Source organism: Jaculus jaculus, chromosome 19, assembly GCF_020740685.1.
Source record: "Jaculus jaculus isolate mJacJac1 chromosome 19, mJacJac1.mat.Y.cur, whole genome shotgun sequence".
NCBI lineage: Eukaryota > Metazoa > Chordata > Mammalia > Rodentia > Dipodidae > Jaculus > Jaculus jaculus.
The window spans coordinates 57,582,229-57,599,820 of NC_059120.1; the positions used below are offsets into that span (position 1 = coordinate 57,582,229).

The 17,592-nt window shown below is 45.5% G+C and overlaps 1 protein-coding gene and 1 non-coding gene across 2 annotated transcripts in view; one reads left to right on the forward strand and one right to left on the reverse strand.

The window, feature by feature from the left end:
• Nucleotides 1–17,592, reverse strand: part of Nup210l (nucleoporin 210 like) — a 76,716-nt gene that overhangs the window by 16,087 nt on the left and 43,037 nt on the right. Inside the window, exons 18-29 of the mRNA XM_045138011.1 lie at nt 15,427–15,515; nt 14,238–14,342; nt 12,870–12,971; nt 12,112–12,240; nt 11,911–12,000; nt 10,504–10,683; nt 9,781–9,861; nt 9,394–9,525; nt 8,221–8,376; nt 6,866–6,957; nt 1,528–1,702; nt 259–434 (exon numbers count right to left, since the gene is read on the reverse strand). Coding sequence (XP_044993946.1) covers nt 259–434; nt 1,528–1,702; nt 6,866–6,957; nt 8,221–8,376; nt 9,394–9,525; nt 9,781–9,861; nt 10,504–10,683; nt 11,911–12,000; nt 12,112–12,240; nt 12,870–12,971; nt 14,238–14,342; nt 15,427–15,515 — 1,507 coding nt within the window. The remainder of the gene's footprint in view (nt 1–258; nt 435–1,527; nt 1,703–6,865; nt 6,958–8,220; nt 8,377–9,393; nt 9,526–9,780; nt 9,862–10,503; nt 10,684–11,910; nt 12,001–12,111; nt 12,241–12,869; nt 12,972–14,237; nt 14,343–15,426; nt 15,516–17,592) is intronic.
• On the forward strand, nt 3,736–3,842 carry LOC123456205. Its single transcript, XR_006634406.1, has one exon. It is a non-coding gene; the product is annotated as a U6 spliceosomal RNA (small nuclear RNA).

Consider the following 17,592-nt stretch of genomic DNA (forward strand, 5'->3'; position numbering starts at 1 on the left):
TTGAGAGAGAAAAATAGGGAGAGGGAGAGACAGAATGGGTTTGCCAGGGGCTCCAGCTACTGCAAATGAACTCCAGATGTGTGTGTCCCTTGTGCATCTGGCTTACATGGGTCCTGGGGAGCCAAATGTGCATTCTTTGGCTTTGCAGGCAAGCAACTTAAACACTAAGCCATTTCTCCAGGCCCCCCCCCCCAATTTTTTAAATAATACTGGCTTATTTATACCACAGTGTCAACAACATTCCTCTGACTTCCATACCTGTTCAGAGCCAAATAAAGCTGCGTATTGTGGGTGTAGAACTTCTCTCCAATGCTATTATAAAACTGAACAGTGAAGGTGAGAGACATGCCCAAAGGAAAGGCTGACAGGGTCTTTCCCTGGGCTGTGTACAGCTTGGAGTGGCTGCTCAGCCAGAGGTATGTCACCGGTGCCACCTGCGGAAGACACAAGGACTAGTACAAAGAGACTGCTCAGGAAAAGAGCGGACTCCACTCTCAAGGGTTATAAGTAGCGATGAAAACCGTGGTATCTTTCTTTTGTAGGAAAGAGCTCTCTTCAGTTTATTTATTTTTTTCTTTTATTTTTATTTATTTATTTATTTGAGAGCAACAGACAGAGAGAGAAAGAGGCAGAGAGAGAGAGAGAGAGGGAGAGAATGAGCGTGCCAGGGCCTCCAGCCACTGCAAACGAACTCCAGACGCGTGCGCCCCCTTGTGCATCTGGCTAACGTGGGTCCTGGGGAATCGAGCCTCGAATCGGGGTCCTTAGGCTTCACAGGCAAGCGCTTAACCACTAAGCCATCTCTCCAGCCCTTCAGTTTATTTTTTTAAGGGTAGGGTCTCACTCTAACCCAGGCTGACCTAGAATTCACTATGTAGTCTCAGGGTGGTCTTTAATTCACAGTGATCCTCCTACCTCTGCCTCCTTAGTGCTGGGATTAAAGAAGTGTGCCACCGTGCCTGGTGGAAAGAGCTCTTTTTTAAAAAATTTAATTTAGTTGTTTTTTTTTAATTTTTTTATTCATTTATTTGAGAGCGACAGACACAGAGAGAAAGACAGATAGAGGGAGAGAGAGAGAATGGGCGCGCCAGGGCTTCCAGCCTCTGCAAACGAACTCCAGACGCGTGCGCCCCCTTGTGCATCTGGCTAACGTGGGACCTGGGGAACCGAGCCTCGAACCGGGGTCCTTAGGCTTCACAGGCAAGTGCTTAACCTCTAAGCCATCTCTCCAGCCCTAATTTAGTTTTTAATTTTATTTTTTGTTTTTCGAGGTAGGGTCTCACTCTAGTCCAGGCTGACCTGCAATTCACTATGTAGTCTCAGAGTGGCCTTGATTGAACTCATGGCAATCCTCCTACCTCTACCTCCCAGTGCTGGGATTAAAGGCGTGCACCACCACGCCTGGTTTATTTGGATTTTTTTGAGGTGCTAGGGTTCAAACCCAGGGCCTTGTACATGCTATCAAAGCACTCTACCACTGAGCTCCACCTCACGCTTATTTATGCGTTAGTAGGCTCTTGAACTCACCTGAACCCCCATTATGGTGGTTTGGTTGACTCCAAAAGGTTCTACAGCAGTGACTTCCAGCACAGCCGTACCTGCAGCAGAGCCAGACCTCAGCAGCCCTTCGCCATCGTCTTCAACGACAGATGAATTGGGGAAACACTGGAGGACTCGGGAACGCACAATGGCAGCTCCTTCCCTAAGAAACGAAAGGAGAAAAAGGCCACTGCTGGGGGGCCGCCTGATCACAGGAAGGGAAGCAAAGAGCACGGCCTGGTCTGCGCAGACGAGCTGCTCTCATCTGTGGTCTTCACACGCGGAGGCTGAGGCAAGAGGGCTGCCATGACTCCACTCCAGGAAACTTCTCACTCCGCACGCTGCATGTTCATTTTCCTTCAGAGAGAAGTCTGGGGGACTGGGAGGATTGCACAGTGGTTAGAGGGGCTTGCTTGCAGACAGAAGTCTGCCTCTTGAACTGTGCTTCCCTGCCCTTCCTTCTTCCTACCCACTCTTTCTTTACTTTAAAATTAGTTTTGCTTTTAATTTTGGCTTTTCAACATGCTGGGATTAAAGGCCTGTGCCACCATGCCCAGCATATTTTAAAATTATTTTTATTATTTATTTGTGTGTGCATGCATGTTTGTGTGTGTATCATGCATGCGTTTGTGTTTGAGTGTGGGAGCACATGTGCTATACAGTGTGCGTGTGGAGGCCCGAGGGCCACTTTTCAGGCTGGTCCTCAGCCTTCCACCTCACCTGGAGTCTCGTTTTTGCTCTTTGCTGGGAATGTCTCCTGTCTCTGCCTCCCATCTTGCCATCAGCATGCTGGGATTACGGAAGCCTACCATGGCTTCTGGATTTTTACATGGGGTCTGAGAGTCAAACTCAGACCCTCCACCTTGAGCCGCACACGCTCTACCCACTCAGCCATCTCGAGCCCCTTCTCTTTCTTTTTCTCACACAAGGTCTCATGCAGTCAGGCTGGCTGCGAACTCTATGGAGCCAGGTGTACCTTAGAGCTTCTGATCCTCCTCCTTCCACCTCCTGAACACTGCAGCACTGGGAAGAAAGGCAAGAACCACCACCCCTGGCTTATTCTTTTTCTTTTTGAAAGCCAAACCCTTCTACATATTTATCATTAAAAAGTTCCAATAAGCTGAGCGTGGTGGCACACACCTTTAGTCCCAGCACTCAGGAGGCAGAAGTAGAAGGATCACTGTGAGTTTGAGGCCACCCTGACTACAGAGTGAATTCCATGTCACCTGGACTAGGATGAGACCCTACCTCGAAAAACCAAAACGAACATACAAACAAACAAACAAAAACAAGTCCCAGCACTCAGAAGGCTGAGGTAGGAGGGTCAAGGTGAGTTCCAGGTCAGCCTGGAGTGAAACCTTGCCTTGAAAACAAAATGAAAAATTATTTGGGGCTGGAGAAATGGCTTAGTAGTTAAGCGCTTGCCTGCCAAGCCTAAGGACCTTGGTTCGAGGCTTGATTCCCCAGGACCCACGTTAGCCAGATGCACAAGGGGTGCACACGTCTGGAGGTCCTTTGCAGTGGCTGGAGGCCCTGGCGCGCCCATTCTCTACCTATCTATCGGCCTCTTTCTCTCTCTGTCTTTTGCTCTCAAAGAAAGAAAGAAAGAAAAATTATCTGGACAAAACAATTGAAAACAAGTACTGTAGGTTTATGTCATAGCATCAGTATTTATAATAAAATCACTCCTTACAACAGCCAAGAAGCTGGGCGTGGTGGTGCACACCTTGGAGGATCCCTGTCAGTTTAAGGCCAGCCTGAGACTACATAGTAAATCCCAGGTCAGTCTGGGCTAGACCGATACCCTACTTAAAAAACAAAGCAGGGCTGGAGAGATGGCTTAGCAGTTAAGCACTTGCCTGTGAAGCCTAAGGACACTGGCTTAAGGCTCAATTCCCCAGGACCCATGTTAGCCTGATGCACAAGGTAGTGCATACAACTGGAGTTCCTCTGCAGTGGCTGGAGGCCCTGGCATGTCCATTCTCTCTCTTAAATAAATAACAATAAAATGAAATAGCCGGGCCGGGTATAGTGGTGCACACCTTTAATTCCAGCACTCGGGAGGCAGAGGTAGGAGGATCGTTGTTAGTTCGAGGCCACCCTGCCTGAGACTACATAGTGAATTTCAGGTCAGCCTGGGCTAGAGCGAAACCCTAACTTGAAAAACTAAAAACAAACAAATAAAAAAAACAATAAGTGCTCACTTCAGCAGCATATATACTAAAATTGGAACGATACAGAGAAGATTACCATGGCCCCTGCGCAAGGATGACACGCAAATTCATGAAGCATTCCATATTTTTTAACGAAATCATTTTGCTGAGATAGAGACAGAATTAAAAGCTGAGCTGGTCAGAGTGGAGCAACATCAAGAACAGGTGCTGTATCTTCTCAGCCAGTTGCAGCAAAGCCAGATGGCAGAGAAGCAGTTGGAGGAGTCAGTCAGTGAAAAGGAACAGCAGCTGCTGAGCACATTGAAGTGTCAGGATGAAGAGCTTAGGAAGATGCAAGAATTGTGTGAGCAAAATCAGCAGCTTCTCCAAGAAAATGAAATCATTAAGCAGAAACTAACCTTCCTCCAAGTTGCCAACGTACAGACACCTCATCTTAATAAGGATCTCTTACAATCGCCAGACTCTTCCTTTGAATATGTCCCACCAAAGCCAAAACCTCGAGTCAAAGAAAAGTGTATGAAGCAAAACCTGGACAATGAGGACGTCAAATATTATTCAGAGCATTCTGTGACTGAGCATGAGGATGGCGACAGTGATGGTTATGGGGATGATGGAGATGATGAGGAATGGAAGCCAACAAAGTTAGTTAAGGTGTCCAGGAAGAACATCCAGGGGTGTTCCTGCAAGGGCTGCTGTGGGAACAAACAATGTGGGTGCAGGAGGCAAAATTCAGACTGTAATGTGGCCTGTAGCTGTGACCCCACAAAATGTCAGAACCGCCAGCAAGGCCAGGATAGCTTGGGTACTGTAGAATGGACCCAGGATTCTGAAAACTCCTTCAAACTGGAAGGTCCTACAGAGGTGAACCCAGGATCAAGCTTCTTCAACCCTGCTTGCGCCACTCCCAGTAGCAAGATCCTAAAAGAGTTGTGTGATACAGATCAGATCCCGCTAAGGAAGACTGCTCTTATGCCCTCCTTTGACCACCAAGAACCTAAACATAGCAACAGAATTACAAGAAAATAAGGCTCTGGGAAAGAAAAAGAAGTGAGCCCTGGGCAGCAATACCAGCTTCTTCTCTGGCTGCTCTCCTATTGAAGAAGAGGTCCAGTGAAGTTGTAGTCACTGTCTTGACCTTCTGTCTACCCTGGACATGCTCTCAGGCTACAGCCCTGAGGAGAGAGGGGCTAAAGGCTTTTCTGGATTTTAGGTTTCTTGGCTACTGAGAAAAGTGTCACTGAAAGGAAGAGGACCTTTGCAGAATATTGACCCTTAGTCCAGCCCCTTGACTCTAGAAACTACTTTTTCCAAGCAACTGAATGGTCTTCTCAATGAGTCATCAGGAGCCAGTCCCCATTACAATCTAGCTCACTCTTCTCTGTGAGCAGTTGAGTCTTCTCTTCATGCAGATGAGACTAAGTCGGTCCTCTCTCATGGTCGTCTCAACTTAGCAGAGGAGCCTAGTCCAGGATGGAGTCCTAGCTCAAGTTCCTCACCCCACCTCAGGAATGGGGCTGGGAATTTCCCGTCCTGATCCATGACTTTCTGAATTTTAAGTGTTTTAACGGGAACTTTAATTGTCTGTCATGTTACTAAAGTAAGTGAAACACTTTTAAATGTTAATTAAGTAAATGAATAAACCTTAGCCCAAACAAACAAACAAACAGACAAAAATAATAAAATGAAATAAAATAAAATATAAAACAGTAGAAAGAAAGGGGCTGGGCATGGTGACGCATGCCTTTAATCCCAGCACTCAGGAGGTAGGAGGATTGCTGTGAGTTCGAGCCCAGCCTGAGACTACAGAGTGAATTCCAGGTCAGCCTGGATCAGAGTGAGACCCTACCTTGAAAAACAAACAAATAAAAGAAAGCTTGAGGCCAGTTTGGGTTACATGAAACCCTATTTCAAAACAAAGGTTGTTCTAGTTTTTGTTTTTTTGAGGTAGGTGTTTGAAAAACAGATTTTTACATGGGGTATAGGGATCATTGGCTCTAGTCCAGGCTGACCTGGCTTTCATTATGTAGTTTCAGGCTGGCCTCGACCTCAGTGATCCTTTGATCTTAGTCTCCCAACTGCTGGGATAAAAGGCATGCACCACCATTCCTGGCTTAATATTTTTTATTTTTAAAAATATTTTAGTTATTTATTTCATTGAGAGAGAGAGAGACAGGCAGATAGAGAGAAAGAATGGGCATGCTAGGAACTGTAGACACTGCAGATGAACTCTAGATGCATGCACCACCTTGTGCATCTGGCTTTACTTCAGTACTGGTGAACAGAACCTGGGTCATTAGGCTTTGCAGGCAAGCGTCTTAACCACAGAGCCAACTCTCCAGCCCTACAAAGGTAATTTTGTTGTTGCTGTTTTTGGAAGTAGGGTCTCATTCTAGCCCAGGCTGACCTGGAATTCAATATGTAGTCTCAGGCTGCCTTGAACTCATGGTGATCCTCCTACCTCTACCTCCCGAGTGCTGGAATTAAAGGCGTGAGCCACCATGCCTGGCTCATGTGCTATTTTTCTTTTCTTTTCTTTTCTCTTCTTTTTCTTTCTTTCTTTTTTAAAAATTTAATTTAATTTAATTTAATTGTGAGAGAGAAAGGGTAAGAAAGAGTTAGATAGGGAGAATGGGCCTGCCAGGGCCTTCAACCACTGCAAAGGAACTCCAGATTCATGGGCAACCTTGTGTATCTGGCTTATGTGGGGCTTTGCAGGCAAATGTCTTAACTGCTAAGCCATCCCTCCAGCCCTGTTTTTTTCCCCGAGGTAGGGCCTCACTTTAGATCAGGCTGACCTGGAATTCACTATGGAGTCTCAGGGTGGCCTCGAACTCACAGTGATCCTCCTACCTCTGCCTCCAGAGTGCTGGGATTAAAGGTGTGTGCCGCCACACCCTGCTTAAAAATGTTTTAATTATTTATTTGCAAGTGGAGACAGATTGAGAGGAGAGAGAATGGTCACACCAGGGTCTCTAGCTATTGCAAATAAACCCCAGACACAGGCATCTCTTTGTGCATCTGGATTTACATGGAGACTAGGGAGCCGTACCTGGGTCCTCAGGCTTTGCAGGCAAGCACCTTAACTGCTGAACCATCTCCCAGCTGAAGGTTCTTACAGTTAGAACTTGCTCTCACTTCTCTCTCTCCCTTACCTGTTAGTGTGGAGTTTGAGCTGAGAATTCATAGGCATTAGAATCTGCTCAGGTTGGCAATCTGGATAGAAAAGTTGGAGTTTTTCAAACACCTGTGATGAGAAAATAATGTTTTCCTCATTCGTGGAAAGAAAAATCATGACATTTATTCACATATAAATGGATTTCAGTAGAATTACAAAGGGATTATATGCTAAATAAATGATAACTACAACCAGCAGTCTGTCTGACTTTTTCCCTCCTTCCTTCCCCATCCCCTCCTTTTTTTTTTTTTTTTTGGTTTGTTTTTTGTTTTTTCTAGGTAGGGTTTCACTCTAGCCCAGGCTGACCTGGAATTCACTTTGTAGTCTCAGGGTGGCTTGAACTCACAGTTATCCTCCTACGTCTGCCTCCCAAGTGCTGGGATTAAAGACGTGTGCCATCACACCTGGCAATTCTTAATATTCTCATTTGTTTGTAAGAGAGAGGGAGAGAGAGAATGGGAACACCAAGGCCTCTTGCTGCTGCAAGTGCATGTGCTACTTTGCACATCTGGCTTTGTGTGGGTTCTGGGGAATCAAGCATGGGCCATTAGGCTTTGCAAGCAATTGCCTTTAACTGTTGAGCCATCTCTCTAGCCTCCTCTCTCTCTCACTCTCTCTCTCTCTCTCTTTTTTTTTTTTTTTGGTTTGTGTTTTCGAGGTAGGGTCCCACTCTAGCTCAGGCTGACCTGGAATTCACTATGTAGTCTGAGGGTGGCCTTGAACTCACAGCAATCCTCCTACCTCTGCCTACTGAGTGCTGGGATTAAAGGTGTGGGCCACGACGCCTGGCTCTTTCTCACTTTCAAAAAAATATGAATTTTTTAAAACTGGTTTATTATTTTATTTTTATTTATTTATTTGAAAGTGACAGAGAGAGAAAGAGGCAGATAGAGAGAGACAATTGGTGCACCAGGGCCTCCAACCACTGCAAACAAACTCCAGACACATGCGCCCCCTTGTGCATCTGGCTAACGTGGGTCCTGGGGAATTGAGCCTCGAACCGATCCTTAGGCTTCACAGGCAAGCACTTAACCGCTAAAAATATTTTAACAAATACATAAAATGCAAGCCAGGTGCGGTGGTGCACGCCTTTAATCCCAGCACTTGGTAGGAGGATCACCGTGAGTTCAAGGCCACCCTGAGACTACATAGTGAATTCTAGGTCAGCCTGGGCTAGAGTGAGACCCTACCTCAAAAAACCAAACCAAAACAAACAAAAAATACAGTGAGTAATGTTCCTGCGAGTTTGATTACAGCTATAGACCTAAGATGTGTCCAGCAATGTAAGTTTCCTCTTGATTTAAGGAACACAATTTAAGCTTGGGGGCTTACCAGGATCTGAACTTCATCAGACAATTCCAACAAGTTTCCTTCAAACTGCTCAGAACTATTTGTGCTTCGGACAGTCACCTTGACCGTGGTCTTGCCAGCTGTTTTCGTGTGGACAACCATGGCGAAGTTATTCTCTGCTGGAAGCTGTAGAAAAACCTAGATAGGAAAGGGATGGATTAAAATTAATTCTTGGACCAGGCATGGTGGCACACACCTTTAATCCCAGCACTTGGGAGGCAGAGGTGGGAGGATCACTGAGAATTCGAGGCCACCCTGAGAACTCATAGTGAATTCCAGGTCAGCCTGGGCTAGAGTGAGACCCTACCTTGAAAAGCCAAATAAAATAAAATAAAAGTTCGTTTGGATAGAGTCCTTGCCCAGCATGTTTGAAGCCCTGGGTTTCAGCCCTGGCACCAAATAAAATGTAACTGCAGCACATGGAGGCAGAGGTAGGTGGGTTTCTGTGAGTTGGAGGTCAACCAGGACTACAGAATGAGAGCCAGGTCAGCCAAAGTGAGACCCTACCTCAAAAAACAAAACAAAACAAAACAAAAAAACATTCAGGTGGGCTTAGTGGTGCACACCTTTAATCCCAGCACTGAAGAGGCAGAGGTAGGAGGACTGGTGTGAGTTCAAGGCCATCCTGAGACTACATGTCAATTCCAGGTCAGCCTGAGCTAGAGTGAGACCCTACCTCAAAAAATAAAAATAAATAAAATAAAACAATAAAAAAACAACAAAAAAATACAGCTAGGTGTGGTGGCGCACACCTTTAATCCCAGCACTCAGGAGGCAGAAGTAGGAGGATCGCCGTGAGTTTGAAGCCACCCTGAGACTACACAGTGAATTTCAGGTCAGCCTGAGCAGTGAGACCCTACCTTGAAAAACCAAAAATAAATAAATGGATAAAAAGTACTGCTAGAGAAATGGTTTAGCAATTAAGGCATTCCCCTGAGAAGCCTAAAGACCCAGGTTCCATTCCCCAGTACCCACAAGAAGCCAGATGCACAAGGTGGTGCGTGTGTCTGAGTTCGTTCATTTGCAGCAGGTAGAGGCGCTGGTGTGCCCATTCATTCTCACTCTCTCTTTCTGCTTGCAAATAAATAATACATAAATAAATGCATCCGCAAAGTAATAAGCCCAAGGCAATATAACTGACAGATGAACTCATACCTCTGAATGCCTGGGCACTAGATCCAATACATCCCTTTTGCTCACGGACCAATGGAATGTGAGCCTCGGGTTGGCATTGCCGAAGGAGAACGGGGTTTGGGTACCAGTCACTCCCATGACATAAACTGGCATCTGAAAAGGAAAAGTCATAACTGTGTTACACTGCCTATCTACCTGGCATTATCAGGATAATACTAGAACCCAGCACCAAGCCATCATGCCAACTTCAGAGCGGGGCGTAGTGGCACATGCTTGTAATCCCAGAACTCAGGAAGCTGAGGCAGGAGGATTTCCTTGAATTCCAGGCTAGCCAGGGCTACACAGCAAGACTGTTTTAAAGAGAAGAAGAAAAAGAAGCCCGCACGCTGATGTGGAGCTACTACTGACCTCGGCGGCAGTGACCAGTCGGGTGGCGGCTGCGAGGACCCTGACAGCGCTCAGCCGCACAACTGCGATCTGCACTTCGTCCTGCTCCGAGGGGGGGAGGCAAGCGCAGGTGAGGGGCTTCTGTGGGGGACACATGCTTCCCATAACATGTTTGCTGCGATTTTGGAGCATTCAACAAAAGAACCCTCTCATGTCATAGGTATGGTTGGTTTTGTTCTTTAAACAAATTAAGGAAGCTGGGTGTGGTGGCGCATGCCTTTAATCCCAGCACTTGGGAGGCAGAGGTAGGAGGATCACCGTGAGTTCGAGGCCACCCTGAGACCACATAGTGAATTCCAGATCAGCCTGAGCTAGAGTGTGACCCTACCTCGAAAAACCAAAAAGACAAAAACAAAAGAAAACAAAAAACCAAATTAAGGATAGAGACCATGTCTTACAAGAATGCCTAGTAGGCTGTGGGTTTTCCATTTAAAATTACATGTTTTCTAGTTAATTCCAGGTCAGCCTGGGCCAGAGTGAAACCCTACCTTGAAAAACCAAAACCAAACAAACAAATACATAAATAAATAAAATTACATGTTTTTGCTGTCTGACTGAGAACACCAGGTGAGGGGACCTAGGGGGCTGTTCCTGGACTGCTGACACCCTCATCACCACCCTGCAACTCCCCCACCCTGCCCAATGGGCTCCCAGGTGAGGGCGGGGCAGGTCAGCAAAGAGCACCTGGGAAAATACAATGACTTTCCCAGTGTCCTCGTTCACCGTCTGGATGGTGCCACGGACGACAGCTGAGCCAACTCCTTTTCCTGTGACTTGTCCCCTCCTATTGACAACAGCCACAGTGTGATTGCTGATGGAGAAGTGAATGATGGACTGGGGCTGCGGGCCACCTTCAGACATGACCTGCAATTTAAACACATCAGTCGGTGAGGGCCTGGGATGTGAGTCAAAAGTCACATTTATTTTCCTAGCATTTTGTCCAAGCAGTTTAGTGTCCTTCCCTCCCTGAATAGCATGTCCCCACACTGACTCAAATGAGTGTTGAGGACAGGAAGTGATGAGCTGGAGGGACAGGTTAGTGGTTAAGGCACATGCCTACAAAAGCAAAGGACTCAAGTTTGATTCCCCAGGACCATGAAAGCCAGATGTACAAGGTGGCATATGTGCCTGCAGTTCATTTGCAGTGGCTAGAGGCCCTGGTGTGCTCATTCTCTCTCTCAAATAGATAAATAAAAATAAAAATTATTTTAAAAAAGAAAGAAATGAAGTTCTGCAATGATCTACAGGATTCCAAGATCATTTATACTATATCTATCATGGACCAGAGGATATACCAAGCTTCTTTTACTTATTAGAGAGAAAGAAAGAGGCATTTAGAGAAAATGGGTGTGCCAGGACCTCCAGCCACTGCAAACAAACTCCAAACATATGTGTCACCTTGTGCATCTGATTTATGTGGGTACTGGGGAATTGAACCTGGGTCCTTAGACTTTGCAGGCAAGTGCATTAACTGCTAAGCCATCTTTCCAACCCAATGTCAATCTTCTTTATCAGATCCAGTTGGGAGAAATAGGCCAGCAGCTAAAGGCACTTGCTTGAGCTAGGCATGGTGGCGCACGCCTTTAATCCCAGCACTTGTGAGGCAGTGGTAGGAGGACCACTGTGAGTTTGAGACCACCCTGAGACTACTTAGTGAATTCCAGGTCAGCCTGGGCTAGAGTGAAACCCTACCTCGAGAAACCAAAACCAAACAAACAAAAAAAGAATAAATCTAGAGCCGGGTGTGGCAGTGCATGCCTTTAATCCCAGCACTCGGGAGGCAGCAGTAGAAGAATCACCGTGAGTTCGAGGCCACCCTGAGACTCCATAATGAATTCCAGGTCAGCCTGGGCTAGAGTGAGACTCTACCTCAAAAAAAAAAAAAAAAAAAAAAAAAAAGAATAAATCACATTTTTTTGCCTTTAAGATCTCCTTCATCCTGGGTGGAACACACCAGTAATCTGAGGATTTGAGAAGCTAAAGCAGGGGGACCACCACAAGTTCAAGCCGCCGGCACAGCACACCTGTCTCAAACATAAAACACAACGAGGAGAACTAAAAGCGAGTTCAACAGAGGACAGCGAAGCTCACCTGCATCATGTTACTTATGAGCAGCGTCATTTTCTTGGGAGCAAGTCTGAAAGGAGGAAACACCTTGAGGGGAGAAGAAAGGACAGGAGACTGATCAGTCAACGTCAGAAACGTTTGTGACTTTACCCCATGGAAAACTCACAACAAGCAAGTGACACAAACATGTTGTGGCGGAAAACTCCTTCATTTCCAATCTCTCACCTTATCAATCAGATCAAGCTCCAGTTCATGTATGTCTGACACCCTGAGGTGAGCCCTTACTGGACCCAAGAAACCCAGGCACAGATCATAGACTTCCAGGGTTACTGACCCGGGCCTCTCTGGAGCTACCTAGAAGAAAGAAGACGCGTCTGAATGGAGGCAAAACTGCTCTAGGCACAGTCATAACTGTTTTCTCAGAGGGACGATTCCATGCTGCAGGAAGAGCTCAGCATGTGTCCCTCAGATGATCATGGCAAAAATATACGCTTCAGCCGGGTGTGGTGGCACACTCCTTCAATCCTAGCACTCAGGAGGCCGAGGTAGGGGGATCGCTATGAGTTCAAGGCTACCCTGAGACTACATAGTGAATTCCAGGTCAGCCTAAGTTAGAGACCCTACTTCAAAAAATAAAAATAAAAAAGAATTATGAGGGCTGAAGAGATGGCTTAGCAGTTAAGACGCTTGCCTATAAAGCCTAAGGACCCAGGTTCAATTCCCCAGATGCCATATAAGCCATATGCACAAGGTGGCACATACATTTGGAGTTTGTTTGCAGTGCCTTGAGGCCATGGTGCACTCATTCTCTATCTGTCCCTTCCTCTCTCTTTCTCTCAAATAAATAAATTTAAAAAAGAATATGAGCTTTGGGCTAAGCATGGTGATGCAGGCCTGTAACCCCAACACTTGGGAGGCAGAAGAGACAAAATCCAGAAGAGCTTTGACCTAAGACCATCAACTTAGCCCTCAATAGAACTCACCTGCACAGAGCTCTCTGCTTCCGTGTAAGTGACGGTGACAATGCCCTGCTCACTGCTGTGGACCAAAAAGTAACCCGATCCTTCCACTAGGTTAAATATTTCCTATAAAAACATCAGACGATATTTCATTACCTTCATTTTATAAATAACACAAAGGAAATAACTTCTACCTATTACCTATCTAAGAAAGAGAGCTTGACATATTAAAACTATTGGATAAAAGACAAAATATGATTACCAAACTCTAATCCTTATGGGTATTATAGCTAATTAATATTTTACTTAAAATATTAATTAATTAATTAATTTATAAATAAATAAAATGGAGGGTGAGAGAGGGAATGGCGTGCCAGGGCTCTTGTCACTGCAAATGAGCTCCAGATGCATGTGCCACTTTGTGCATCTGGTTTTACATGGGCACTGGGGAATTGAACCTGGGCCATCCAGTTTTGCAAGAAAGCACCTTCAATGGCTGAGCCCTCTTTCTAGCCCTATTATGGCTAATTATTTTTATTTTTATTTATTTATTTATTTATTGGTTTTTCAAGGTATGGTCTCACTCTAGCCCAGGCTGACCTGGAATTTACTATGGAGTCTCAGGGTGGCCTCGAACTCACGGCGATCCTCCTACCTCTGCCTCCTGAGTGCTAGGATTAAAGGCATGTGCCACCATGCCTGGTTTATTTGTATTTTTAATTAAATTTTTTTATTTATGTATTTATTTGAGAGAGGGAGAAAAGGAGAAAGAGGCAGATAGAGAGAGAATGAGCATGCCAGGATCTTCAGCCTCTACAAATGAACTCCAGATGCATGCACCAAATTGTGCATCTGGCTTATGTGGGTTCTGGGGAATTGAACCGAGGTCCTTTGGCTTTGCAGGCAAGTGTCTTAAGTGCTAAGCCATCTTTCCAGCGCTCTTCTTTGCTTGTTTGTTTTTTGTTTTTTCTTTTAAGGTAGGGTCTCGCTCTAGTATGGCTGACCTGGAATTCACTCTGTAGTCCCAAATTGGCCTTGAACTCATAGTGATCTTACCTCAGTCTCCTCAAATGCTGAAATTAAAGGAGTGTACCAGAACACCTGGCTATTTTAAAAAAATTATTTGCATTTGTATGTGCATGTGCATGCACACATAGGGTCTCTTGCCACTGCTAATCGACACTCATCCAGCTTTATGTGGGGGGCGGGAAACTGAACTAAACTGGCAGGCTTTGCAAGCAAGCACCTGAAATTTGTGAGCCGTCTCCTCAATTCCTAATTATTTCTATTTCATTGTCTTTAACACATTCATGAACTTTATTGCTATTCTATTAATTCTGGTCACTTCCCCTCCAATATGATGTGGTTTAATTAGGTCTGCAAATACCTCACCTTCACGCTGGGGTGGTTGTAGATGGTGGCATTCTTGGGCCACACAGTCACATCGTCCACCAGGAGCAGCTCCACTGTGGCAGACCAGGAAGTGCTGGAAATTCCCTATTAAAGAAATGACAACATTTTTTTTTTTTTTAATTGAGGTAGGGTCTCACTGTAGCCCAGGCTGACCTGGAATTCACTATGTAGTCTCAGGCTGGCCTTGAACTCATGGCGATCCTCCTACCTCTGCCTCCTGTGTGGTGGGATTAAAAACATGTGCCACCATGCCTGGCTTTTTTTTTTTTTATATATTTTATTTTTATTTATCTATTTATTTGACAGAGCAAGAGGGGGAGAGAGAGAATGGGCACACCAGGGCCTCTAGCCACTACAGACGAACTCTAGATGTGTGCACCCACTTGTGCATCTGCCCTGGCCTTTTTTATTTATTTGAGACAGAGAGAGAGAATGAATGCACCAGGGCCTCCAGCCACTACAAATGAACCCTAGACGCACACCCTCCGCCTTGTGCATCTGGCTAACATGGGTCCTGGGGAATCAAATCTGGGTCTTTTGGCTTTGCAGGCAAGTGCCTTAACTGCTAAGCCATCTCTCCACCCCTGTTCCCTTGTTTTGTTTTTTCAAGTTAGGGTCTCACTCTAGCCCAGGCTGACCTGGAATTCACTATGTAGTCTCAGGGTGGCCTGGAACTCACAGCGATTCTCCTACCTCTGCGTCCCAAATGCTGGGATTAAAGGTATGTGTCATCATACCTGGCATTTTTATTTGTTTTTTTTTTAGAGGGAAGGTCTCATTCTAGGCCAGGCTGAAGTGGAGTTTACTATACAGTCTTTGGCTGGCCTCAAACTCATAGCAATCTTTCTACCTTGTCCTCTTGAGTGCTAGAATTAAAGGTGTGTGCCACCATGCCCACCTGTTTTACATTTATTTATTTATTTGATACAGAGACACAGACAAAGAGGCAGATAGAGAAGGAGAGAGAGAGAGAGAGAAAAGAAATATGGACACGCCAGGGTCTCTAGTCACTGCAAACAAACTCCAGATGCATGCAGCACTTTGTGCATCTGGCTATTTGTGGGTACTAGGGAGTGGAAACTGGGTCGCTGGGATTTACAAGCAAATGCCTTTAACCACAGCGCCAACTCTCCAGTCCTCATCTTCTTCCATCATAATTTGCACAAACCTTTAGGCTTTTCTTCTCTGAATAGCCCACAAAATGGACTCTGATGAGGACAGTCCCCGTCATGTGATGTACCTTGAGGGTCTGCTGACCTGGAAACACAGAAGTACGCAGAGCAAACCATGAGAGACAAGAGCAGGTGGGACGGAAAACGGTCTTCGGAAAACCAGCTTCTCTCCCAGGGGATGGAGAGAAAAATGCTGAAGGACAGAAATACATAGAAAAGAGAAAATTGCACTGTGTCTGGAGTTCCTTTGCAGTGGTGCAGTACTGGGCGGGTAATTACAAACAGTTGTTATGAAGTCATGAGTGCAACGGATACTTCCTGTCCCAGCTGGAATTACAAAGCACTCTTCCCCAGTCTCTGGTACTTAATTTTTTTTTTTTTGGTTGTTTGAGGTAGGGTCTCCCTCTAGGCCAGGCTGACCTGGATCTTACACTGCAGTTCCAGGCTGGCCTTGAACTCACAGTGACCCTTCTACTTCTGCCTCCCAAGTACTGGGATTAAAGGGCCACCACACCCGGCTTCATTCTTTCTTTGTAAAATATTTTATTTATTAATTTGAGAGATAGAAAGAGGTGTATAGAGAGAATGGGAGCCCCAGGGCCTCTAGCTACTGCAAATGAACTCTAGATTCATGTGCTACCTTGTGACCTGGCTTTACATGGGTCCTGAGGAATCGAACCTGGGTCATTAGGGTTTACAGGCAAGTGTGTCAGCTGCTGAACCTTCTCTGTAGCGCTCTATAGCTCTTATATTGACATAACTCTTCTTTTGATAGTTTTTTTTTAATTTTATTTTTATTTATTTGAGAGCAACAGACAGAGAAGGAGTCAGAGAGAGAGGGAGAATGGGCACATGAGGGTCTCCACCCACTGCAAACAAAGTCCAGGCATATGTACCATCTTGTGCATCTGACTTACATGGGTGCTAGGGAATCAAGCCTTGAACTGGGATCTTTAGGCTTCACAGGTAAGCACTTAACTACTCAGCCATCTCTTCAGCCCTATTCATAGATTTTTTAAAAAAATAAATTATCTATTTTAGAGAGGGAGAGACAGAGAGAGAGAGTGAAGAAGAGACATAGAGAATGGGCGCGCCAGGGCCTCCAGCCACTGCAAACGAACTCCAGGTACATGCGTCCCCTTGTGCATCTGGCTAACGTGGGTCTTGGAGAATCAAACCTGGGTTCTTAGGTTTCAGTCAAGTGCCTTAAATAAAAATGAACAAAAAGCTATGTTTAAAAGAGTCTTTAAAAAATAATAATAATTTTTAGGGCTAGAGGGATGGCTTAGCAGTTAAGATGTTTGCCTGCAGAGCTAAAGGACCTAGGTTCGATTCCCCAAGTCCCACGTTAGCCACATGCACAAAGTGGCGCATGCTTCTGGAGTTTGCTTGCAGTGGCTGGAGGCCCTGGTATGCCCATTCATTCTCTTCCCCTTTCCCCCCTCCTTTCTCTGTCAAATAAATAAATAAAAATAAAATATTAAAAAAGTAATTGTTATTTACTTATTTGACAGAGAGAGGCAGTTAAGAGAGAATGGGCACACTAGAGCTTCTAGCCTCTGTAAACAAACTCCAGATGTATGTGCTACCTTGTGCTTCTGCCTTTACCGTGGGTACTGGGGATTGAACCTGGGTTCTTAGGCTTCACAGGCAAGTACCTTAACCACTCAGCCATCTTTCTAGCCTGCTTACATTCTTTCTGCCACCTCTTCCCCAATGTTCTCTGAGCCTTGATGGATGTGATAGAGATGTTTCATTTAATCCTGAAATCCTGAGCTTCCCCCCACCTTTTTTTTTTTGCCTCAAAAAGTGATATTTAAAAGAGAAAAAACAAAAAGAAAAAAAAAAGAGACAAGATTTCCGTTGCTTGACTTGCTTCCCTCCCCTCTCCAATAGCTCCCCAGCCTCTCAGGATTGAACCCTGGCTAGGGCCAGGAAGCTGACAGAGCCCCTTAGATGAGGTCAGCAACACTGAGGGGGCCATCTCTTCTATAGAGGTGTTGTGTCCTCTTGTCTTCATCAGTCACCATGTTAATAGCCACACCCTTATGGCCCAGAACCACCACCACAACCAACTCTGTGAGTGTAGTTTCCCCTGTTGGTGGGAAGGTCATCACTGATAACTAAGAAACCTGTTGCTACTGCTTGAGCCAGACTGGCAC